Raw genomic sequence first — 26,811 nt, forward strand, 5'->3', positions numbered from 1 at the left:
GGAAAGAGTGCATCTAAGTTCCTTAAGGAGCTAGGCAAAAGACTCATCAGGGTAACTAGGGATCCCAGGGCGGCTAGTTTTCTGTTCCAGCGACTCAGCGCTGCTGTTCAGAGGGGTAATGCCTGCTGTATTTTGGGCACGTGCCCCACTTCTGAAGAGCTGGATAAGATTTTCGCATTATAATCAGTGACAAACATGTAACAATATGGAGTAGACATGTATTTCTCACATCTCATGTACTGTATATGCCATCTGTATATCAACAATGTATCTCTTAAACCTTTTTGTACCATATTATGTAATAAAATATACCTACTGCCTCCCAGCACACATAAGGGGGATTACCAACAGACCCCTTGGCAGTCTTCAAGCTGGCACTGGACAAGCACCTAAAGTCAGTTCCTGATCAGCCGGGCTGTGGCTCGTACGTTGGTTTGCGTGCAGCCAGCAGCAACAGCCTGGTTGATCAGGCTCTGATCCACCAGGAGGCCTGGTCACAGACCGGGCCGCGGGGGCGTTGACCCCGGAACTCTCTCCAGGTAAACTCCAGGTATTGGTAAAAAAGAATGAAAAGATGAGGTGGTAGAGGAAGTGGAATATTCAAACAGCTCCAGGAAGAATTCCAAATATTCTTCCTTGAAGCCTTTTTATTCACTTCTCCGAGGCTATGGGTCCCATAATTTACACCAGAGGTTCTCTATAAGTTTATTCTCTATAAGGATTACAATGCTGAGTTTACAGAATTTAGTTATTGTGTGGTTTACATATAGTAAAATAATGATTACAGAGTGTACCACTAGAACACCTAGCATGGCTAGGCATTTCGGACAGACTTAGTTTAATTCTTAATTTTTAATATAATTCTTAATATTCTTAATATATGCTGCTATGTATGATAATCTATGCAACTGTATTTGTGTATACCTGAATAAACTTACTTATTTCTACATCTACAAGGTATACAAGCCTAGCTGACATCAGTGACATACTACATAATGGTGTGTCACATAATTTTTGTGTGATTATTGTATAAAACCTATAACCATTATGAACCTCCCAACCATTGCAATGTCTGTGTATTCTTAAAAATAGAGATCACGTTTATTTTTTTTATTTTGACATCTGAAATTCTTGAAAGAGCCGGTGCTATAGAATAACACAATCTCAAATTATTATTGGTAATAGTGCTATTATTATTATTATTATTATTATTATTATTATTATTATTATTATTATTATTATTATTATTATTATTATTATTATTATCATGATGATCACTGTAAGAGAGAGTAGACCAAGAGGGTGTGGAGGGAAGCTGAGATGCGCAGACTCCAGGTTTGAAACCTGCGCACATCACGTGATCAGAGATTATAAATAGGTGAGCAACGTGGCACTTTCCAGACAATTGCGGGAACACCCAAAGCTGGTCCTGTGAGAGGCTTTCTTGTCGTGCTATTTCTTTTTAAATCGATCAAAATGGTAAGTTTTAACGTTGTTTATAGCACATCTGAAGTCTAGCGTGTTTCCGGGTGAAGTATACGTGCTGTGGATGTATTTTTTACAGGTGTATTGGTCAACATTCAACAGGTGGCTGTAGTCGTGCGCGATTCAAAATCGCGTTTTAGGACGGCTTCCTAAATTTTAAGGGCTGTAATGCATTTCCAATTTAAATCGTTTTATATGTGGATTATATTGTTTTAGTTTCGATGTTAACGAAAGTCACATTTATGTGGAGTGAGTATGATTCAGCCAGTGTGGGGCCCTCGAGGGTGGTAACCGGCATCACTTGACTGGCTTCACTACGCCATTACTCGATAAAACTTGTCCAAGTACGTATTTGCCTTATTGTAGCAAGCCTGCCGTCATTAACGGGTGTCATATGACAGGAGCTCCTAGTGGATACTAGGCAAAACATTTCTACAGTAGAAATAGATTCCTGGTGAAAGTAGCATATTTAACTACGGGTTATCTTGTGTTAATTAAAAATTACTTTCTACATGTTTATATACTTTAAAGTGCGTGTATGTATGACGCATAAATTAAAAAGTGGAGCGTAGGTCATGCTCGACGTCCTGTAGCGTGTATAATAACCGGTGATGAGCTTGGCTGATATCCTTGACACACTTCCTAGTGTTCATGGGAACCTAGTTTAAATACTTCCCATCAAGAAGGTTACTATGACGAAAAAGTTCCACCCAAGTAGTTATAATGCATTTAATTCCCTTGTACTTCAAGGGAGGCAAGTACCTTGATGCCAGGGGGTGGAGGCTATTGATCCAAGGGCCTGGACGTCCTCTACCTTTCCTTGTATCTAACATAAATACCTCTTATTCACCAGGACATGTATGAGCTGTATGGATTTAGTAGTAACCCCTGATCTTAAAATCTAATTTATCAGCCACTATAACTGTTCAACTGCCTCCCAGCACACATAAGGGGGATTACCAACAGACCCCTGGCAGTCTTCAAGCTGGCACTGGACAAGCACCTAAAGTCAGTTCCGGATCAGCCGGGCTGTGGCTCGTATGTTGGTTTGCGTGCAGCCAGCAGCAACAGCCTGGTTGATCAGGCTCTGATCCACCAGGAGGCCTGGTCTCAGACCGGGCCGCGGGGGCGTTGACCCCCGGAACTCTCTCCAGGTAAACTCCAGGTAATAACACCTGTGGATTCCTTGGTTCCCCCCAGTATAAATAACAGGAGCCCTGTGTTAGGTCTCCTGGCCTTTGCTAGACAAGTTCAACTGGCAGCCACCCACTCACTTGTGTACCTATTCATTCTAATTTTTAAAGTCACTCTTGGTTCTCATGATGCTGTTTTGGAGTTTTTCACTTTTCCACCACATACAAAATGAGTGCTTTCCCATATCCTTTCTAAACCCAGATTTTCCTAACTTTAACCCATTGCTGCAAGTTCTGTCTTCATTAGATGTTTTCAGCACATTATTTATATTCCATTTATTCCTGTCCACCATTTTTAAAACTTCAACCATATATCCCCCCCAATTTTAGGGGTAAAGGTTCCTAGTGGACTTTGGCTTTGCCATCCCATGAATTGAACCTGAATGTCTCCAGTTGCTTCAGGCACTGACCCGCTTGGTGGCTAAAGCTGTCGCTTCACACGGTGAGGGGTCTGGGTTCAATTATCGGCAACGGCAGGAACATTGGGTGTGATTCCTTACACTGGTTGTCTTCCGCCATCAGTAAAATGGGTACCTGGTTGTTAGTCGACTGGTGTGGGTTGCATCCTGGGACAACTGACCTAATTTGCCTGAAATGGTCTGCATAACAAGTGGCTTTATAGTAGTATGTTATTAATGTTGGCTAGGCCTGTATACCTTGTACATGTAGAAATAGATATTATTAATGTAATTTCTTCCCAAGGATGTTTGCACATGGCACTGAAGGGCTCTGTCTAATGAAACTTTTCTTTGCTTGGCTTGAATCCAAATGCCTTGTATTTTACAGACAGTATATAATACCTAAGCATTATAGCACTGCATTTTTTCACTGATTAAAATATTCCTGAAGGTAACAAAGTGAAGACTATGGTACAGTGGCACCTTGACTTAAGAGTGCCCCAATTTACAAGTTTTCAGTTACAAGCCGTCACTCGGTCTATTTTTTTTGCTTTGAGTTGCGAGCCAAAATCAAAGTTGAGTGAAAAAAAAATTACTAAAAATATTTGCAAGAATCCCTGCCAAAATGGCACAACAAAAGATGGTTTTGGGACTTGGTACTTGTTAACCCTAAAACTGTCCAAACAGATCTATGTTCACATGCATAGTGCTCCAAAAATAGATCTTTTTTTTTTTTTTTTTACATATTTTCAAATATAACAAAAAAGATCAGTTTTTTTTTTTTTACACTTCAAATGTGTGTAAAAAAAAATAATAATAATAATGTTTTTTATATGCTTCCAAATGTTGAAAAAACGTAGATCTACGTTTGGACAGTTTAAGGGTTAAACAATGCTAGTGCGATGTTCTCACTGAAGGTAGTAGTGTAATTCTTTAGTTATTCTACAGAAAAATAAAGTTGCTAAGTTTTTGACATTTGCAAAATATCCTGCCCATTACTCGCAGAAATTCCAAAATATTTGGAATATTTCCAGTATTCCACAAGCCAATTGTAGAACAATCATTTTAAGATTCCTGTCAATATTATTGCATTTATTTCAATAATAAATGGCGGGCTTCTTGAAATGAGTCAATAACTTCCGAGATATTCATATATCGCTGCACTAGTGATCTAGCACAGTTAGCCTCTTCAAAAACTCCATTTTCTTACCCAGGAGCAAAGAACACGTTAGAGGAAGGAGCAGTAATGATTTTGTGCTTGGACTGGTCTTGGACACTCGCCATATTATGGCCTATTTTAGTCTAGATGTATACATGTATTGTTCCTATGTTACTTAGTGTTTGTCATATTAGATCAATTCTGATAGATAAATAAGCTGTAGAGTTGATAATTTATTTTCTCCTGCCCCTGGGGTGATTTTTTGGGGGGACTGGAATGGATTAATGGCATTTTAATTAATTTCGATGAGGAAAATTGATTTGATATAAGAGCAAATAGTTAAGAGCTCGGTCGTGGAACGAATTAAATTCATAAGTCAAGGTACCACTGTAGTCCCTTATTCCATACCCCAAGCCCAGCCCAGTCTACCTCGGTAAATAGTGCAGAATAATTTCTAAGGCTGTTAAGTATAAGCATGATAAACACCAGCATAAAGGTTCTGTTATTTTTATTTTTGAACCTTGTCAGAGGCATCTCGGTTATAAACCCTTTTGGGTTTAAACCTTGACCAGTACACTCAGCCCTGTAATAGGGCTGTTGGCATTTCTTAAGACATCTGAAATTAGAAAAAATTGCTGGGGGTAATACCAGGAATGACACGGGTGCGAAGTTAGCAGTTTGGAAGCAATTTGTGCATCAGCGGTTTTTATTTTAAGCCAGTATCATTGTTCAATTCAATCCCCTCAAGGGAGGTTCCTTGACAGGCTCTTTATCTAGGGGATTGGATCTGAGCTCCAGTTCCCTGAATTAAGCCTGACTACCCCCCCACATGCGCTGTATAATCCTATTGGTTTAGCGCTCCCCCGTGATTATGATGTTCAATTCAATCAAATTCTTGGCTATTTTTCCTAATGTGCTTTCCATTTTACCAATTGAGCACCAGAAAGTGCCCATTCAACTAAAATTAGAAAAAAAATCCCATTTTAAAAAGTCCATTAATATTGACTAAGCATTCCTGGGACTAAAGCAATGTTTCCTCAGCTCATTAACCCTTTGACTGTTTTGGTCATATATATACGTCTCACGAGCCAGTGTTTCGGACGTATATGTACTCGATAATTCTAGTGGCTTCAAATCGAGCAGGAGAAAGCTGGTAGGCCCACATGTGAGAGAATGGGTCTGTGTGGTCAGTGTGCACCACACAAAAAAGTCCTGCAGCACACAGTGCATAATGAGAACCTTTTTTATTATTAAAACGCCAACTTTGAGGTGTATTTTCTTAGTATTTATCATTGAACTCTCATTTTCGTGGTCTTGTGTGATAAAAGGGAAAACATATTGTAGAAAGAGATGATTTTGATTAGTTTCATGCTGAAAACGACCTTGAAATTGAGCTCAAAGTAGTGGGAATGTTTGATTTTTACCAAAGTTAGAGTAACCAAATCACACCACACGTCCAATGCATGTCAACTGGGGAGTCTAATATTCCTTCACTAGTGCACTGATATTATTTATACCATTTTTACAATAATGCAGTATTCTGCATAATGGTAAATTATTTTTTTTTTTTTTTTTTTTTTTTTTTTTTTTTTTTTTTTTTTTTTTTTTTTTATGAATAAAAAATCAAAATAGAAAGTAATAGTAATATAAGGGTCTAGAGGTGTGACTAATGAACAGAGGATGTTATTTTAGTGGCAAGAATGTCTACATTGTTTATTCTGGACCTTATTTTGAAATTGGCATCTTTTTAATTTGTGTGAAATTGGCCAAATTGCCAATTTCTGACCACTTTTTTTTGGGTAGTTCAATCAGTAAATGGGTGGTTTCTTGTACTCATTTGATAGAAAAAATGGAGTTCTAAAGAAATAGCTATGAGTTTGGTCAACTGTAACAACAGAATTGGCCAAAAACAGGGCTTAATCAGCGACCGCTAACTTCGTGGGAACGTAATTCCGTGAGTTTTTGGCCAAATTTCATGCTTTTAGTGTCTTTACCATCGGGAAAAGATTATAGTAAGAAATCCCCCCCCCCCCAAATTGTGACATAGAATGACAGTTTCGGAAAGGGGCTTGCGACAGTCAAAGGGTTAATCGTGTCCTTAGACTACATCTGTCAGTGGTATGTTGGGATAGCTTCCTAGTGTCATGTTAGTTTCACAATAGGTCAGCAGCACTGACCTGCCAGGGATTATAATCCAGCACCCCCTGCAGACTTGAGGCAGGAAAGATGTAGGCATCAGAGGAGGGGAAAGTGTCTGAAGTTGTTACTGTTTAGAAGGGGAATCCCCTTCCATTAGGACTTGAGGTAGCAAGTCCTTTTCAGGGGTTACTTCCCTTCTTTTAATGCCACTAGGACCAGCTTGAGTCACTGGACCTCTGTTGCACAACAAATCTGTCCATAGAGCTCTGTACCTCCCGTTCATTTAAGATTTGTCATTGTAATAGTCACCAGCACGGCTTGCAATAGCTGTTAGGGTGATTTTCATCCATGAAGGTTTGCAGTTCAACCCACTTTGCACACATTTTTTTATTTTCGAAGTATGCACACTGGATTCCACAACTGGCATAGGCTTCTCAGGGTTAGCCCCAAACCCTTCAAAATCTTTCTTAATTTCCATACTAATTCTCACCCTTTTTACCACTAGAAGCTTTCTTGGGGCCCATGGTAACTTATTTTGCAGAAACAAGCACCAAAAAGTCATATGGAATGTACCAAATGTATCCTTAGATGAGCACACGCTGCCTGGCTTGTAAACACTGGCACACACGGGGCAGTTCAGGCCACACGTGGACACGTCTCGTACGAATCTCATCGAATACCAGATTTTCAATCGGATACAGAGGTGAAATTTTTGCCTTAAAATGCATCGAATACCAATGCCATCAAATACCGGGGGTCCACTGTATTAGTGAAATAGCTAAGAATTTGATACTGGAATAATGTAATTGGCCTAAAATGGGAGTCAGTCGGCAAAATCGCCAATGCGTAAATATCGCTGACACATCAAAATTCAGGAGAGCTTAATTTCATAGATTTTCCATCAAATTTCATACTTTGTTTTATTACCTTCAGAAAAAGATTCTCTACCATTTCATAAGAAAAAATAATTATTTTTTTGAAAATTCTTGGACACTGGTGCACACTGAAATTTGGCCTCTGGACCCCTCAAAGGGTTAATGTAGTTTGTCATATTAGTTGAATTGTGATTGATAAAAAAGCCATAGAGTTGATATTAGTGTCGTATTATCCAACAATAAACTCTCCTCCCCTCTCTCTGCCCCGTCTGCCATACACTAACAAAAGTATTCAATAAAAGGCAAGTGTGATGTTTAATGTTTATTTATACTTTTTATTAGTGCTTTACATTTATTTGGCATTCTTTTCTGCATGTAAATCTATACTTAAGCTAGGGAAGTGACCTGGTTCTTATGGAGGGGGATTCCTCTTCCAAACAATAACCTCTCTCCTCCTGTCTTCCATTCATCAACAACAGCCTTCAATAAAGGTAACTGTCATGTTGAATGTTCATTCTTTTGTGCATGTAAAACAATCTTTAAGGGAAATAAAATTTATACTTCTGGGTGTCTGGAACAAATTAATTGGATTTAAATTATTTCTTATGGGGAAAATGGATTCAAAAATAGTCTATTTCGATAAGTCACACTTCCAGGAAAGGATTAATTGCGAAAAATGAGGGACCACTGTATAAGGATTGCCCAGTGGAATAGAAGGGACATGCGTAATGGTGGCTTGCCTGTCCTAAACACACTTCATGACAACTAGAAAAATGATGCATCATAATACAAAAGAAAATGGTGAAAAGTAGCTGTGGAAATAAAGCAAATCTATTGTATCACTTTAAGTGATGGCAAACTTCTGCATCTTGCTAGAAAGCTCTAAATGTTGCTGCAACAAGTAACCATGGGGAAAATTAGGAAAGTACTGCATAGTACCAGATGAGCTAGACTGATGGGTATGCTAGTTCACCAATACAACCTGAGTTGACCAGACAAGCCTGGCTTAGGGTTGGGCTGCAGGAATAGAAACTATCAAACCATGTGAAAAATGTTAGGGCAATTAGTGCTTGCAGTGAAAGGATAGTTGAGGATGCTGTCTTTCTGGAGAATTTTTCTATTCTGCATGTTTGTGGTAAGACTTCTTGAAAGTATTTTTTAAATGGTATATAAATATTCATCCATCCAAAACTAACTTTAACCTTGGACAATCTCTTGCCTAAAGCAAGGTGGCCTCCCACATTCTCTTGTTCACTCATTTACAGTTGCCAGAATTTTGTTGACATCACAATTTAATGACAAATTTCCTTAGCTTCTTCAGATTGATAAACCCTCAGTTATCCTATCTCCCTCTCTTCTCAATGCCCAAACCACCTCAGTCCCCGTAGTTATACCAATCTTAATCTGTACTCTGAATTCTCTGCGCAATATTCACATCGCTCTCAAACTTGACATTGCTTCATCTTACCACCTCATTGCCACATTCAGTACTTGTGTAGTAATTCCTGCACTATACCTCCAAAAAAGTTTTTTCCAGATGCATTTTTGCATATTCGTTTATTTTTCACTTTTATATAAGATTGATAAAATTTTACCTTTCCCATTTGGGTAGGAGCGTGCATCCTCACCTCATCTACTGTTCAGGTTGATCTGCTATGTCTTGATACATAAATGTAAATAATTGCTTTGCAATATGCTGCCTATCCTCTTGGTGGAAAAATATGTTCAGTTATTGTAACAGTTCTGTTTTTTCAGCGTGAGTGCATCTCCATCCACGTTGGTCAGGCTGGTGTCCAGATGGGCAATGCTTGCTGGGAGCTTTATTGCCTAGAACATGGTATCCAGCCTGATGGCCAGATGCCCTCTGATAAGACAATTGGAGTTGGTGATGACTCTTTTAATACTTTCTTCAGTGAAACTGGATCTGGCAAACATGTCCCAAGAGCTGTATTTGTTGACCTGGAACCATCTGTTGTTGGTGAGGACTTGTAACTTTCAAAATGGGAATTTATTTTGTGCATTTTAAATTTTCAGTTTTTAAACCCTTTCACTGTTGAGACCTCTGATCACACTGTCGAAGTATTCAGAAAAAAAAAAATTTCTTTGCAAAATCTTTAAGAATATTTTTGTTTTTCTGTCTCTCTCTCTCTGTCTCTCTCTCTCTGTCTCTCTCTCTGTCTCTCTCTCTGTCTCTCTCTCTGTCTCTCTCTCTGTCTCTCTCTCTGTCTCTCTCTCTGTCTCTCTCTGTCTCTCTCTGTCTCTCTCTGTCTCTCTCTGTCTCTCTCTCTGTCTCTCTCTCTGTCTCTCTCTCTCTCTCTCTCTCTCTCTCTCTCTCTCTCTCTCTCTCTCTCTCTCTCTCTCTCTCTCTCTCTCTGTCTCTGTCTCTCTCTCTCTCTCTCTCTCTCTCTCTCTCTGTGTCTCTCTCTCTGTCTGTCTCTCTCTCTCTCTCTGTCTCTCTCTCTCTCTGTCTCTCTCTCTCTGTCTCTCTGTCTCTCTCTCTGTCTCTCTCTCTCACTCTCTCTCTCTCTCTCTCTCTCTGTCTCTCTCTCTCTCTCTCTCTCTCTCTCTGTCTCTCTCTGTCTCTCTGTCTGTCTCTCTCTCTCTCTCTCTCTCTCTCTCTCTCTCTCTCTCTGTCTCTCTCTCTCTCTGTCTCTGTCTCTGTCTCTGTCTCTCTCTGTCTCTGTCTCTCTCTCTCTCTCTCTCCTTCCCAAGATAGGCATGAAGTTGACATAGTGAACTGCAAGTAACTTTTGTGCCCTGTGAGACCAATATAATGCATAATATAATCTGTATATCTCCACTCGTATGCAACACATTAACCACACAAGCATTATCATTGTTTACAAAACAGGTTTACACAAACCCATGCTGTCTTCCTCACCACCCATGCTTGACTTTTTTGGGTTATCCTAGGTACTCTCCACATGCTGCTCTGTATTATAATCTATGTAACTATATTCATGTATACCTGGATAAACTTACACGCAGTCTTCCCCACCGTCTTCCCCCAACACCCAAGCTGTCTTCCCTTTTTACTATCTGCATCTGGTATCCTGGTCATTCCTTTTGGTCACACTCTTCATAACCATGAAATTCATCTTCACTGACTTTCATTTGTTAGAACTATCACTTGGGAAGAGTCCCAAATTTGCCAGGGAGTCAAATATTTCTTTACATTTAGGCACGCTGAACTAACACTACTGAAATAGCATTCCCATAATGCACCATTGGCTCTGATTTTTTTTATACTGTGCACATAGATCATGCAGACCAATTCTCACATGTACACCTTCCAGCTTTCTCCTGCTAGATTTGAAGTGGATAGAATTTTAGTGTAGTACTATGGCACCAACACTAGCTCATAAGTCATAGTACTATGGCACCACTGTGAAAGGGTTAAAATTAACTGGCTGGCAAAGCTGCCATAGTTTCAAAATGTAAAGTTACTATGTACTAACTTCATGAATCTTCCAGATGAGGTACGCACTGGAGTTTATCGGCAACTTTTCCACCCAGAGCAGCTTATTACTGGAAAGGAAGATGCTGCCAACAATTATGCTCGCGGACATTACACCATTGGCAAAGAAATTGTTGATGTGGTGCTAGACAGGATCCGCAAACTAGCGGACCAGTGCACTGGGCTCCAGGTTAGTATTTTAAAGTTGCTTTGTTGCTGATTTAGCACTGTCTATTGCTTGCACACTCAAGGCCTTGGCCAAGAAATGGCTTCCATTGTGGGGATCATTTCAAATAGTGATGATTGTCTGCTATTTATAGCCCCTCATCCCTTAGTAATTGTACTGAAAGGATCAGAACTATACATCTGGTGTGGTCTTCATTAATTTTAATTGTTTATTTTTTCAAAGATTATAGTCTGATTTTACTTAATTATATTTTAACACAAGTTACTCTAATTGATATTCATCCAGATTTAATGTTCCTATTTCTTGTAAGTACTTGATGCAGCTAAATCATCTGTGCAATTAGATCCTCGTGGCATATGAGTATTTTTTTTTCTCTTAAATGTGCGTTTTTCTTATTTTAATAAATTAACCTTTTATTCTTGTTTTTGTTTCCATATTAGGTCTAATTTAAGTATCACAATAATATTAAAAATACTAGACTAGTATCTGTCGTGAACCTATAGTTTTTCCGCCCTTGCGCTCTAACATAAAGCCAGGCTGTTGTCAAAAGTTTAACTAGTATGTTATTGACCCCAACATCCATCACAGCCAGGTTGATCTGGCACTTTGAAAGATGGGAAGGGTTGATGCTAGTTTCCTCTTAAATTCATGAGCTTAATCTGGCAATCTTAACCATATTTGCTGGTACCAGGTAATCTTGGATCACGTGTTTACTTCTGCATTGCCTATGATGAACCGCACTGCTTTTCGTTTAAACAATTGTACTTTCCCTCATCTCTCCCTTGTGTATTTCATGCTTCAGTGTTTTTTTTTTTTTTTTCTCTCCCCATCTGTTTAACCCTTTCAGGGTTTCTGACATACTAGTACGGCTTGCGCACGGTTATTGACGTACTGGTACTCGCAAATTCTAGCGCCTTCAAATCTAGTGAGAGAAAGCTGGTAGGCCTACATATGAAAGAATGGGTCTGTGGTCAGTGTGCACAATATAAAAACAAAAAATCCTGCAACACACTGTGCGTAATGATAAAAAAAAAAATTTCGCCGTTTTTTGTTTAAAACGGCGACATTGCACTGTATTTTTGTATGGTATTTTTGGTTTAACCCTTTGAGGGTTTTGGACGTACTAGTACGGCTTACGACCCAGGGTTTTTGGCGTACTAGTACGCCTAAATTCTAGCGCCCTCAAATCTAGTGGGAGAAAGCTGGTAGGCCTTCATATGAAAGAATGGGTCTGGTCAGTGTGCACAGTCTAAAAAAAAATCCTGCAGTACACAGTGCATAATGAGAAAAAAAAAACTTTGACAATTTTTTTTTGGAATAAAACAGCGACTTTGCACTGTATTTTCATATGGTATTTATTGTTGTATTCTAGTTTTCTTGGTCTCATTTTATAGAATGGAAGACATTACAGAAATTGAGATGATTTTGACTGGTTTTACAATGAGATACCTTGAAATTGAGCTCAAAGTAGCAGAAATGTTCGATTTTTACCAAATTTCAAAAGTAAACAAATCGTGCCAAGCGTGCAATACACGTCAACTGGTGAGTCTAATATTCTCTCACAAGTGCACCAATAATATTTATACCATTTTTTACACTAATATAGTAGTCTGCATAACAGTAAATCTTATATTTTTTGTGAGAATAAAAAATCAAAGTGGAAAGCAAAAGAATATAAGAGGGGCCTTGAGACGTGACTAATGACCAGAGGAAATGTCATTTTAGTGCCAGGAATGTCTTTCTTGTTTATTCTGGACCCTATTTGGAAATTGGCATCTTTGAAATTTGTGTGAAATTGGCAAAATTGCTAAATTCTGACCACTGTACTGGATAGTTGAATTTCATAAATGGGTGGTTTCTTGCACCCATTCGATAGAAAAAATGGAGTTCTAGCGAAATATTCATGTTTTTTGCCGACTAGTAGTGGAATTGGCCGAAAATGGGGCTCTGGGCAAAATTGCCGATGCGTAAACATCGCCGAGACCGCTAACTTTGCGAGAGCATAATTCCGTAAGTTTTCCATCAAATTTCAAACTTTTGGTGTCCTTATGATCGGGAAAAGATTATCTATCTTTTCATAAGAGAAAATAATTTTTTTTTTTTTTTTTTTTTTTTTTTTTTTTTTTTTTTTTTTTTTAATTTGGCCGACCCTGAGAACGAGTTTTGGAGAGGGCCTGTCGACCCTCAAAGGGGTTAAGAATAAAAATTCAAAGTGGAAAATAAATGTAAGAGGGGCCTGGAGATGTGACTAATGAACAGAGGAAATATTATTTTAGTGCCAAGAATGTCTGTCTTGTTTATTCTGGGCTCTATTTGGAAATTGGCATCTCAAAATTTGTGAAATTGGCAAAATTGCTAATTTCTGAGCACTTTATTAGATAGTTGAAATCGGTAAATGGGTGGTTTCTTGTGCTCGGTAGATAGAAAAAAAAATGGAGTTCTAGCGAAATAGTTACGATTTTTGTCGACTGGTACACTGGAATTGGCAGAAAATAGGGCTCAGTGGGCAAAATTGCCAATGCATAAACCTCATAGAGACCGCTGATTTCATAAGAGCATAATTCCGTAAGTTTTCCATCAATTTTCATACTTTTGGCGTCATTGTGATCAAGAAAATATCTTTTCATAAAAAATCTCGCCCCCACCCGGGGGGGAATTTTCGACCCTGAGAACAAGTTTAGGAGAGGGCCTCTCGACCCTGAAAGGTTTAAAAAAAAAAAACTAATTTCTTACTTTGTCTTTGCTATGTTCTTTCAAAACCCTTTTCTATTGGTCTAGCACTTGTTAAACACTTATTAATATTTGCTAATTTTTTAATAACCACATCTCATTAGTACTAGTACCCGTAGCTGTATTGGCTAATTTTGATGTCTGTATCATCCTGAAATTGAGTATCGGTGAAATACTTGACCCTTTCAGGATCCAGAGGTCAAATTCCAAAGTATACACCAGAGTCTATAAGAATTTTCAAGAAACAAAATTATTTCTCCTTATGAAATGGTAGAGAATCTTTTTCTGAAGGTAATAAAACAAAAATACGAAATTTGATGGAAAATTGACGAAATTATGCTCACGAATTTTGATGTGTCAGCGATATTTACGAATCGGCGATTTTGCCGACTTTGACTCCCATTTTAGGCCAATTACATTATTCCAGTCGACCAAATTCTCAACTATAATTAATAAATACTTCTATTCTATCGATTGAGCACAAGAAATCGCCAAGTCAACTGTTTCAACTACAAAATAGTGATCAGAAATTGGTAATTTGGCCAATTTAACAGTTGAAAATATTCCAATTTCAAAATAGGGTCCAGAATAAACAATGTAGGTATCCTGGCACTGAACTAACATTTCCTCTGTTCATTAGTTACGTTTTGAGGCTTTACAAATGAATTCCACTTTGATTTTTTATTCACATAATGAATTTTTATTCAAACCATAAATAGTATTAGACCCACCAGCTGGCATGTATTAGACATTTGAGGTCATTTGTTAGCTCGGTTTCAAGCCATTTCCAGTGCTAAAACCAATCAAAATCATCTCCATTTCTGTAACACGTCTTCCATTCTATCAAATGAAACCAAGAAATCGCAAATACAACTATAAAAAAAATAAAAAAAAAAACACTGCAAAGTCGCTGTTTTAATTGAAAATCACGGTCTGGTGCGCTCTCTCTTCTCCTCCTTCTCTTTTCTTTTCTCTTTTCTCTCTTTTCTTTTCTCTTTTCTTTTCTCTTCTTTTCTCTTTTCTCTCTTTTCTCTTTTCTCTTTTCTCTCTTTTCTCTTTTCTTTTCTCTTTTCTCTCTTTTCTCTTTTCTCTTCTCATTATACACTGCTGCAGAATTTTTTTGTGGTGTGCACATACTACATTGATGTATTCTCTCATATCTAGGCCCAAATTTAACACTTGCAGCTTATCAGTGAGCCGAGCTCATGGCGTAGATCTACGGCTTTATGTTCAGGGTCCAAACCATAGATCTATGCCATGAGCTCAGCTCACTCTGATAAACTGTGAGTGGTACATTTGGGCCTAGATATGAGCAAATACATCTGTGGTATGTGTGCACCACATAAAACAAATCCTGCAGGACACTGTGTATAATGAGAGAAAAAAACTGAGACCATGATTTTCGATTAAAACAGCGAATTTGCAGTGTTTTTTCGTATGTTTTTTATAGTTGTATTTGCGATTTCTTGGTCTCATTTGATAGAATGGAAGACATATTACAGAAATAGAGATGATTTTGATAGGTTTTAGCACTGAAAATGGCTTGAAACTGAGCTCAAAGTAGCAGAAATGTTAAATTTTTGCTGATGTTAGAGTAAACAAACGACCTCATATGTCTAATACATGCCAGCTTGTGGGTCTAATATACATTCACAAATGTGGTGATATTTATACCATTATTACAATATTGTATAATAGTAAATATTCTATTTTTTGGTGTGAATAAAAAATCAAAATGGAATTTATTTGTAAAGCCTCAAAATGTAACTAATGAACAGAGGAAATGTTAGTTTAGTGCCACGAATACTTACATTGTTTATTCTGGACCCTATTTTGAAATCGGAATATTTTGAACTTTGTGTTAAATTGGCCAAATTAGCAATTTCCGATCACTATATTTTGTAGTTGTAACAGTTGACTTGGCGATTTCTTGTGCTCAATTGATAGAATAGAAGTAATACTAGTGAAATAGATAAAAATTTGGTCAACTGGAATAATGTAATTGGCCTAAAATTGGACTCGGTCAGCAAAATCGCCAATTTGTAAATATCGCTGACACATCAAAATTCGCGAGAGCATAATTTCGTTAATTTTCCATCAAATATCGTACTTTTTGTTTTGTTACATAAACCGAAAGATTCTCTACCATTTCATAAGATTTTTTTTTTTTTTTTAATTCTTGGACACTGGGGCACCACTTCAGATTTTGGCCTTGGACCCTGAAGGGGTTAATCATGAAGTGTGTGCACTCATAGGTGTCTAATAAACATGCACAACTTGAGGTAAACTATACAGGAGGGCCCCCGTTTACAGGAATTTGCTAATATGGATATATCGTATTAAACCAACCAACCAACCCCCCCACCCCCACCCCCTCGCCGTCGCCGCCCGCCTAAAATTTATATAGCTTCCTGATTCGCTATGACATGTGAATGCCTGTTTACATCTGTGAGTTCTGCATCTTGTTTATGAATGGAAACTTCCAAAATTTTAAGTTTAAAAGTGGGTGTATTTTATATAGGGGAATAAGTCTGTCGAGTCCTGGGTAGTAGGTTGGTAGACAGCAACCGCCCAGGGAGGTACTACCGTCCTGCCAAGCGAGTGTAAAACGAAAACCTGTAATTGTTTTACATGATGGTAGGATTGCTGGTGTCCTTTTTTCTGTCTCATAAACATTCAAGATTTCGGGCACGTCTTGCTACTTACACTTAGGTCACACTACACATGCATGTACAAGCATATATACACACACACACCCCTCTGGTTTTTCTGTTATTTTCTTTCTAGTTCTTGTTTATTTCCTCTTATCTCCATGGGGATGTGGAACAGAATTCTTCCTCCGTAAGCCATGCGTGTTGTAAGAGGTGACTAAAATGCCGGGAGCAAGGGGCTAGTAACCTCTTCTGTATATATTGCTAAATGTAAAAGGAGAAACTTTAGTTTTTCCTTTTGGGCCACCCCGCCTCGGTGGGATACGGCCGGCGTGTTGAAAGAAAAGTGTTGAGTACCCCTAGTAAAGTGTATGGTAGTTATTACTGAAAGAATTAGGAGTAAGATAGTAGGTTAGCAGATAAACAAGGAGGCTTTAGGAAAGGTAGGTGGGTGTAGATAGTGTTTACAGTGAAACGTATAGGTAAACATTATTTAGACAAGGCTAAAGAGGTTTTCGTGGCATTTGTGGATTTGGAAAAGGCGTATGACAGGGTGGATAGGGGGGCAGTGTAGCAGGTGTATGGTGTAGGAGGTAGGTTACTGAAAGCAGTGAAGAGTTTTTGAGGATAGGGGGGCTCAGGTTAGAGTATGTAGGTGAGAGGGAGGTTATTTGCCAGTAGAAATAGGCCTTAGACAAGGATGTGTAATGTCACCGTGGTTCAGTATATTTATAGATGGGGTTGTAAGAAGTGAATGAGAGGGTAGATAAAGAATCAAACACAAACTGGGAGTTGTCAGTTGCTTTTTACTGATTACACTGCTTTTGGGAGATTCTGAAGAGAAATTGCAGAGGTTGGTGGATAAATTTGGTAGGATATGTAAAAGAAAATTAAAACTGAACATAGGAAAGAGTAAGTTGACGACAATAACAAGATGATTAGGTGGCAAAAGATTGAATATCAGATTGGAGGGAGAGTGTATGGGGGAGGTGAAAGTATTCAGATATTTAGGAGTGGACATATCGGCAGATGGGTCTATGAAAGATAAGGTGAATCGTAGAATTGATGAGGGAAAAGGGCGAGCGATGCATTTGGGAGTCTGTGGAGATGAAGAACTTTGTGGAAGGAAAAAGGGTAATGTAAGAGAGTATAGTTACCAACACACTTACGTGGATGTGAAGCGTGGGTGAGAATGTTGCAACGAGAAGGCTGGAGGCAGTGGAGACGTCATTTCTGGGGGCATTGTGTGGTGTGAATATAATGCAGAGAATTCATAGTTTGGAAGTTAGGAGGACGTGCGGGATTACCAAAACTGTTATCGAAAAAGCTGATGAGGGGTTGTTGAGGTGGTTCGGACATGTAGAGAGAATGGAACGAAACGGAATGACTTCAAGAGTATAAATCTGTAGTGAAGGGAAGGTTGGGGTAGGGGTTGGCCTAAGAAAGGTTGGAGGGAGGAGGAAAGGAAGTTGTGTGTGTGAGGGGCTTGGACTTACAGCAAGCATGTGAGCATATTTGATGAGTGAATGGAGATGCATGGTTTTTAATACTTGATGTGCTGTTGTAGTATGAGTAAAGTAACATTTATGAAGGGATTCGGAGAAACCGGCAGGCCGGACTTGAGTCCAGGAGAGGGGAAGTACAGTGTTGGCACTAGGAAGTGTTAATGTTACAGTTTTATAACTAATGTAAAGCACCCCAATGGCAATACAGTGATGGAGTGAATGATGAAAGTTTTTCTTTTCGGGCCACCCTGCCTTGGTGGGAATCGGCTGATGTGTTAATAAAAAAAAAATTTTACACGTACTGGAATTTACTTGGAAACTGCTGGCATGCCGGTACACATGGTGAAGACTCAATAAGCATAGTAATAATCACTTTTAGCATCTTTTGCTAAAAATCGTGTTGCACGAGAATAACAAAAAGGCACAATACCATGACTGGAGCAATACACAGATAACCCACACGTAGGAGAGAGGAGCCTGCGACAACAGCTCTTTTGTCATGGTAGAGATCAGTCATCCTGTTGACTGGTCTTCTGCGAAGACTGTATTCTACGTCTAATTTTCAGTCGCTCTCTAGTTGAATCCTCCCTTTTACACAACTTTCCTTGTATGAATCTGTCCTGGCTGTCTCTGTAAAAGCCTTCCTTTCCCATTACATTGTAAAATGCTCAGAACTTCAGAACACCTATGACTTAACCTGATTCTTTTCTCTTCCCCTTTCCTTTCTCCTTTGGAGTTTTTTCTGCCTTGGGTATTTGGTCCATTATTATTTACCCCTCCCCCCTTTCCCTTTGTTCTTCCTACCCTTTGTGGCTTCCTAGCTCCCTTGCAGTGCTCCTCTTTATCAGTCTTTGACTCTACTATACTTCTACCTCTCCTTCATTTCCTACTACCTCTCTTGTCCTGTCCCTGTCTACTGGCCTATATATACTCCCTCTCCTTTTTGTTAGTGTGACTTCATAAATGGTCCAAGTCGGATCGAAATGTTGTTGTAAGCTCCTCTTACGTGTGGGTTAATTGTGCATGAGTGTGTTGGTTTATTCTACTGCACCAACATGAAGACAACTTGTACACAATATAAGGTGTTTGTATTGTGTGGAAAAACTTGCCTAATGTGAAATGAAAGTGTATGAACAGCAAGTGGACAGGTATTAACACACATTAGTCTTACTGTCTACTACTTGTTCACACTGTTCACCTTCTCAGTGTCTTGTTCTCACATTTATGATCACATCTAAGGGTAGTTTTAAAAAAAAAAAATCATGCTTTAATGTCAAGTTAAATGTATACAATCGCAATAAAACAGTTGAGGGGTGGTAGCTGGGTGGGCTACCACACCTGACTACCTATAATAAATGCTATTCACCTCTAACCCTACATTTAATGTGATACTGTAAAAGTTGTCAGGCATTTATATGTATTTAAAAGTAAGGAGAAAACCATAATGGAGGAACACTGCTGAAGGCCTACTGGCCCATACAAGGCAGGTCCTTGCCAAAACCACTGCTACCGAAGAATTTACTCCTGTACCCACAACACCAATCACACCCAGCCCTTCCCACCTGTATATTTCTCCAATCTCTTTAAAGCTACCCAGGGTCCTAGCCTCGATTATTCTACTCGGAAGACTGTTCTACACATCCACAACTGCTTGAAAACCAGTACTCTCCTCAGTGATGTACTTGTTTACCAACAACTCAGATTTGACAGGTTCTCTGACCAGTATGCATACCAAAATGTGTTACAGCTGATTTCCTCTTGTTTATTACAATATACAGTACATTAATGCATAAACCTTTAAAAATTTACCATTATAGTATGCTACTCATTGCAGATTTGCTTACCGACGAGATCTTAGGAACACAACTCGGTCCTCAAGTGAGGAGAGGCTGTACTTAGCTATGGCCTTTCTAAATGTGAATTTATTTAACTTAAATCCATTACTTTTTGTTTTTACCTGATTCGATATCTCCTGTATTTTATCACTCATTCCAACAATATCTCCCCTCATTTCTAAGTCTCTCCAGAGTGAAGATTCAAGACTCAATCTTCATATGGGAGATTCCTTGTATTTTAAATATGTTTAGTCCTCCTTCTCTGAATGTTCTCTAATGAATCTATATCCATCCTGTAGTAAGGAGACCAAAACTGAGCAGCATATTTTGCAAGGCCTCACTAGTGATGTAGAGAGCTATAAAATAACTCTTGGAATTACGTTACTTGCACTTGTTGAAATAAATCCTAGTGATCTGTTAAACTTTTTATACACACTTAGGCACTGTTGTCTTGGCTTTAATTTCTACTTACCACGACTCCCAAGTCGTGGTAAACACAAACCTAACCTGCTGCATAAGTGGGGCTAATTTTTTGTCTGCCACAGGTTTAGCACTTCATTATTATGTCTGCCACTTAATCAGGAATGCAAATTTTCATAAACTGACATGTTTTGGTTAGGGTTTAAATTTTTTTTTAATCTACTATATCCATATATTTTCCTCCTTTTTAGACTGGCTATTAAACTAGTTTCATTAAAAAAAATTTTAACAGGTTGGTTGCCTTTATTCTAGGATGGGGGGGGGGTTAGAACTTCAGTAGTCGCCTAACCTCTTCGCAGTCTTCGTAACTAATTTTTTTAACAAGTTTGCCGTCTCCCTCCAAGGCAGGGTGACCCAAAAAGAAAAAGAAATCCCTTTATTGCTTTCCCATTGTCATTCACTTCACTTTATAGTGTTGAGACCCCTGATCCTTAACTGTCAAAGTATTAAAAAAAAAAAAATCTTATGAAATAATCTTTTCTCGATGGTAATGACACCTAAAGTACGAAATTTGGTGGAAAACTCGAATTATGCTCTCGCAAAGTTAACAATCTATGCAATGTTCACACTGGCTATTTCACCCACTTTGAGCCCTAGTTTCAGCCAATTCCATTGTTCCAATTGACTAAAATCATAGCTGTTTCACTAGAACTCCATTTGTTCTATTGATAGAGTACAAGAAACTGCCCACTTACTGATTTCAACTACCCAATAAAGTGGTCAAATTGGCAATTTGACCAATTTAACAAACTTCAAAAGATGCCAATTTCAAAATAGGGTCCAGAATAAACAAGGCAGACATTCTTGGCACTAAAATAACGTTTTCTGTTCATTAGTCGTGTCTCCAGGCCCCTCTTGTATTACTACTGCTTTCCATTTTTTATTTTTATTTGCACAAAAAATAGAAGATTTACTGTTAAGACTACTGCATTATTATTGATAATCGCCCATTCATGACTGCATATTAGAATGGCCGGTTGGACATGTATTGGACAGTGACGCTATTTGTTTACTCTTGAACGTCGGCAAAAATCGAACACTTTCACTACTTTGAGCTCAATTTCAAGGTCCTTTTCATCGTGAAACCGATCAAAATCATCTCTTTCTGTAACATGTCTTCTGTTCTATCAAGTGAGATCAAGGAAACTAGAATACAACCATAAATACTATACAAAAATACCTCAGTCGGCATTATAATCCAAAAACTGTCAGTTGTTTTTTTTTCTCTAGTTATGCACTGTGTGCTGAAGGATTTTTTTTTATACTCGCACAGACCCATTCTCTCACATGTGGGCCTACAAGTTTTCTCCTGCTTGATTTGAAGCCGCTAGAATTTTGGAGTATAAATACGTCAAAAACACTGACTCTTAAAACATGTACAGTATATACGACCAAAACAGTCAAAGGGTTAAGTTGGAAATATTCAGATTCAGGAAGGATATAGGAAAGTACTGGTTTGGTAATAGTTGTGGATGAGTGGAACAAACTCCCCAGTACTGTCATAGAAGCTAAAACATGCAGTTTTAAAAATAGGTTTGATAAATACACGAGTGAGTGTAAGTTGGACCTGACTATTTTGTGCTAATTGGTCTGATGCCATGTTCATTCCTTAAGTGGATGTGACCTGACCTCACTTGGTTTGGTGGTTGGCTTAAGCTGGTAGGAGACTTGGACCCGCCTTGCATGGGCCAGTAGGCATGCTGCAGTGTTCCTTTGTTCTTATTACTGGGGGTAACTAGAAAATTATTCCTTTCGTATGCCTTCACTTGTAGCTATTTATTCTACTGCAATTTTTGTGGGGTAAGTGGTTCACCAACTCGTGCAAATGTACTTGTTTGAACCAAAAGTAGACTGATGTTAATATGCATTTCTTCTGATCCAGTGACTGTATTTCAGACGTACATATACTTGATTCTAGTGGCTTCAAATCAAGCAGGAGAAAGCTGGTAGGCCCACGTGAGAGAATGGGTCAGTGTGCACTGCATAAAAAAAAAATCCTGCGGCACGCAGTGCACAACAAAAAAAAAAAAATACTCAGACTGTTTTTGGATTAAAACGCCGACTTTGAGGTGTATTTTCGTATAGTACAGTGGACCCCCGGTTTACGATATTATTTCATTCCAGAAGTATGTTCAGGTGCCAGTACTGACTGAATTTGTTCCCATAAGGAATATTGTGAATTACATTAGTCCATTTCAGATCCCCAAACATACACATACAAACGCACTTACATAAATACACTTACATAATTGGTCGTATTGGGAGCCGATCGTAAAGCGGGGGTCCACTGTACTTATAGTTGTATTCTCATTTTCATGGTCTCATTTGATACAAGGGAAAACGTATTACAGAAATAGTGGTGATTTTGATTAGTTTCATGATGAAAACTACCTTAAATTTGAGCTCAGAGTAGCAGAAATGTTAGATTTTTACCAATGTTCAAGAGTAAGCAAATCATGCCACATATCCAGTACACATCAACTTTGGAGTCTAATCTTTCATTAGTGCACTGATGTTATTTATACCATTTTTACAATAATGCAGTAGTCTGCATAACAGTAAATCTTCGATTTTTGTGTGACTAAAAAAGAATCAAAATAAGAGGGGTCTGGAGATGACTGATGAACAGAGGATGTTATGTTAATGCCAAGAATAACAAAAAGGCACAATACCGTGACTGGAACGATACACAAATAACCCGCACATAAGAGAGAAGCTTACGACGACGTTTCGGTCCGACTTGGACCATTGACAAAGTCACACTAACCAGAAGTGGAGCAGCCAAGAATGTCTGCATTGTTTATTCTGGACCCTATTTTGAAATTGGCGTCTTTTTAATTTGGATATTTAAAATTGATAAATGGGCGGTTTCTTGTATTCAATTGATAGAAAAAAAATGGAGTTCTAAAAAAAATAGTCGAGATTGGTCGACTGGAACAATGGAATTGGCTGAAAATAGGGCTCAAAGTTGGTGAAATCAGAAATCGCTAACTTAGCGGGAGCGTAATTCTGCAAGTTTTCGATTAGATTTCATACCTATGGTGTCATTAGCATTGGGAAAAGATTCTCTTATTTTTTTTTTTTTTTTTTTTTTTTTTTTTTTTTTTCCCAAAAAAAATTTGCAACATAGAATGACAGTTTCAGAAATGGGCTTGCAACAGTCAAAGGGTTAAATTTGTCATATTTCGTGTAGTTAGGGTAGCTGGTGTGGGAGCTACCCCACCAGACTTCCTGCAATTAATACTACTAACCTCTTGCCCCAACGTTAAAACCACAGATATTTTAAGTAATGAATTTACTGTGTAATTTTTTTAATGCTGTTCCGCTTTACAGCAGTACCCTGGAACTTAACCTGCTGTATAAGTGGGGCCCTACTGTACAAATGTTTTTCAATCTGTAAATCATTGTAATTTAGGTTACTGAGCAAACTTGACTATAGTTAATCTTCATACCATCCATTTTTAGTTTCGAGTTTGTGGTTCACATAGTTTCAAGAGTAGCTTTGAGCCTTCAATATGCCTATCACTAAAGAAATTCTCTTTCAGGGTTTCCTTATCTTCCATTCATTCGGTGGTGGCACTGGTTCAGGTTTCACATCGCTGTTAATGGAACGCCTCTCAGTTGACTATGGAAAGAAGAGTAAACTGGAATTTGCCATCTACCCTGCACCCCAGGTGAGTGTCTATTCCTTATTAAAAAGTGCAGTTGCCAATGTTTGCTTGTTGCATTTAGTATATGAATATGACATGTACTAAAATTTAATGCTTTCTTTATTTTTCCCCTCTAGGTTGCTACTGCTGTGGTAGAGCCATACAACTCCATCCTGACGACTCACACAACCCTCGAACACTCGGATTGTGCTTTCATGGTAGACAATGAAGCAATTTATGATATATGTCGCCGGAATTTAGATATTGAAAGGCCTTCTTACACAAACCTCAACAGACTCATTGGTCAAATTGTGTCTTCCATTACAGCTTCCCTCAGATTTGATGGTGCCTTAAATGTTGACTTGACTGAATTCCAAACTAACTTAGTTCCTTACCCAAGGATCCATTTCCCTCTTGTAACTTATGCTCCCGTAATTTCGGCTGAGAAAGCATACCATGAGCAGTTATCTGTAGCAGAGATCACAAATGCTTGCTTTGAACCAGCCAATCAAATGGTAAAGTGTGATCCTCGACATGGGAAATACATGGCCTGCTGCCTCTTGTATAGGGGTGATGTTGTCCCCAAAGATGTGAATGCTGCTATTGCCTCGATCAAGACGAAGCGTACCATCCAGTTTGTAGATTGGTGTCCCACAGGTTTTAAGGTTGGCATAAATTACCAGCCACCAACAGTAGTTCCTGGTGCTGATTTGGCAAAGGTGTCACGCGCTGTTTGCATGTTGTCGAATACCACTGCTATTGCAGAGGCATGGGCACGTCTTGACCACAAATTTGATCTGATGTATGCCAAACGTGCATTTGTTCACTGGTATGTAGGAGAGGGCATGGAGGAAGGAGAGTTCACTGAAGCCCGTGAGGATTTGGCAGCACTGGAGAAGGATTATGAAGAAGTTGGCATGGATTCTGCTGATGGCGAAGACATTGAAGATGGGGATGAATATTGAAAATATTAAGGTGAAAATTACCTTCCACATGCTATTAGTTAAACTGGAGGTAAACATTCCTGAAGTACTTTTACATCAAAACATATTTTTTCCAAATAATACCATTTTAGTTACAAAAATATATTTTCATTGATTTTATTTTACTTCAAATATATGCTAAATTTTTCAGTGCACTATTTTATTTAATGCCTTAGTTTTAAATGTTGCACAGGAGTGCCCTGCATATACAGCACCTATTTTTGGTGTTAACATTTTCATTGGCTTAAAATTGAACCATTGTTAAAATCACCAGCATGTGGGACTTAATGTGCAATGGCTCCTTTGAAGCAGACAAACGCATGGAACACCGAAAAGGTGCTCTGCAGTGCCCTCCTGTACTTTTAAAGATAATTTTAAGCAACATAATTTCGCAAAGTCAAATACTTAACATTGATTTGTATAGACAAAACTGGTATAAAAGATTGGTAGTAAGGGAGCTCCTCCATAGATGACTAAATACAGGCTACTCAAATCAACGAGTGAGGTTTTATCATTTTTGTCTGATGTAGATAGTTTTTAAGACGACTATTGTGCCAACTCGATAACCTCTTGCTTGCATCCTACTCTGTGGTGCAGTATGACCCTTTCAGACCTTCCCTCTAATCAGATCTGATTACTTATTCCTCAGGTTCTGTATGATTGCTATGAATTTAGATTTCCAGTGAACATTATTTATGTAACCTGGATTTTGTCAGGAAATGGTTGCTAATACTAATTTGAGGGCTTTATGGATATTTTAAATTAATGAGGCAGATTTTGAAAATGCTGGCGAGCTCCTAAGCTAAGGAATTGGACCTTTAACTTCTATTCCCCAGGCACTTTATGACCTCTCATGGGTTTAGTGCCTCTAGTTAAATAAAACCTGTTTCCTTCTCAGCTGTATGATCCTTACTGGTTCAGAGGTTTGTATAAAACTTTTCCCATAAATATAATTAGTTTTGGGCACTCGAAACCTGCTTTCCTAATAGCTTTAAGTTTGTATTGTTCCTAAGATTGTGTGCATTGTTTAATATTAAAATAGGTACTTTTGAGCTAAGAAAGTTACTCGGGCTGTACACAGTACCAAGTGTTAGGAAAAAATTAGTCATAGTTGTAGAATCAAAATCCATAATTGTGCTACTCTAACTTTACAGTTGCACGCTATGTTCTGTCTAAACAACTATTGCCCCATTGGTTAGTGGATGCGTAGCTGAAAATTTGAAATGTTACACCAATCTGACTTCTGGAAAGTTCCAACTGCACTGTAATAGTGGAATTTCATTGTTTCATCCCAGTCTTGATAGTTTGATTTCATCTCTTCCCCAGAGGTATTTATTGTTGGAGGCAGTAAGTTTAAGTCAAAGGGTGCGACTTTCAAGGAGGGCGGTGAAGACGAAGTGGAATTATGCATTCTGCTAATGAAGACAATTTATAAAAATTATGAACCAACAGCCTAACTTCGCAATCCTTAGTGGTGCCGAGCGTTCTTTCCTGAGATGTCCGTGAGTGGGATGTCTGATAGGTGAGCGAGTCCTAAACATGACAACGATATCTAGGAACATAAGCATAGTTAGACAATGTATTTCATTGTAAACACCCCTCGAGGAAGGTTCCTCGATGCTGGTGAGGGGTTCTTGATCTACGGTATTGGATCTGCTCGGGTTCCCTGAATTGAGCCTGAATGCCTTCAATTCCCTCCCCAGGCTCTGTATAATGTTAGCTGCGGAATCTTGCTTATTCGTTGCCAGGGACATTTAAGTGTCTAGGAACTACAGAAAACGTCGTCTTAGTGTTTACTAGAAATGAGGCATAACCAAAGTTGTATACTTAGGACGATGAGACGAGGGGAATCAAATTACTAGATAGCCTCCAACGTAATATGGAAGACTGAAATTGCTACCAGTGACAAGGCAAGCATTGAGGCAATATCTGACTGCCAAGAGTTTTATACAACTTGGCTGTGAAAAAACAAAGTCTAGTAAGTTATTTCGAATAACTGTCCGGGAAAGCTGCTCCACACCCTGACACTTTCAAGGCACTTAAGTCCATCAGTGTACGCTGCAGTGACTTGATAATGAGAATAG

The 26,811-nt window shown here is 38.5% G+C and overlaps 1 protein-coding gene across 1 annotated transcript; it reads left to right on the forward strand.

Moving 5' to 3' along the window:
* The first annotated feature begins 1,339 nt into the window (after nt 1-1,339).
* On the forward strand, nt 1,340-24,877 carry LOC128689444 (tubulin alpha-1 chain). The gene is made up of 5 exons (XM_053777752.2): nt 1,340-1,479; nt 9,005-9,227; nt 10,724-10,896; nt 23,640-23,768; nt 23,882-24,877. Exons 1-5 carry the CDS (start codon nt 1,477-1,479, stop codon nt 24,707-24,709), a joined length of 1,356 nt encoding a protein of 451 aa, XP_053633727.1. The 5' UTR covers nt 1,340-1,476; the 3' UTR covers nt 24,710-24,877.
* Nucleotides 24,878-26,811: the final 1,934 nt, after the last annotated feature.

The sequence above is a fragment of the Cherax quadricarinatus genome, chromosome 18 (assembly GCF_038502225.1).
Source record: "Cherax quadricarinatus isolate ZL_2023a chromosome 18, ASM3850222v1, whole genome shotgun sequence".
NCBI classification, from domain to species: Eukaryota; Metazoa; Arthropoda; class Malacostraca; order Decapoda; family Parastacidae; genus Cherax; species Cherax quadricarinatus.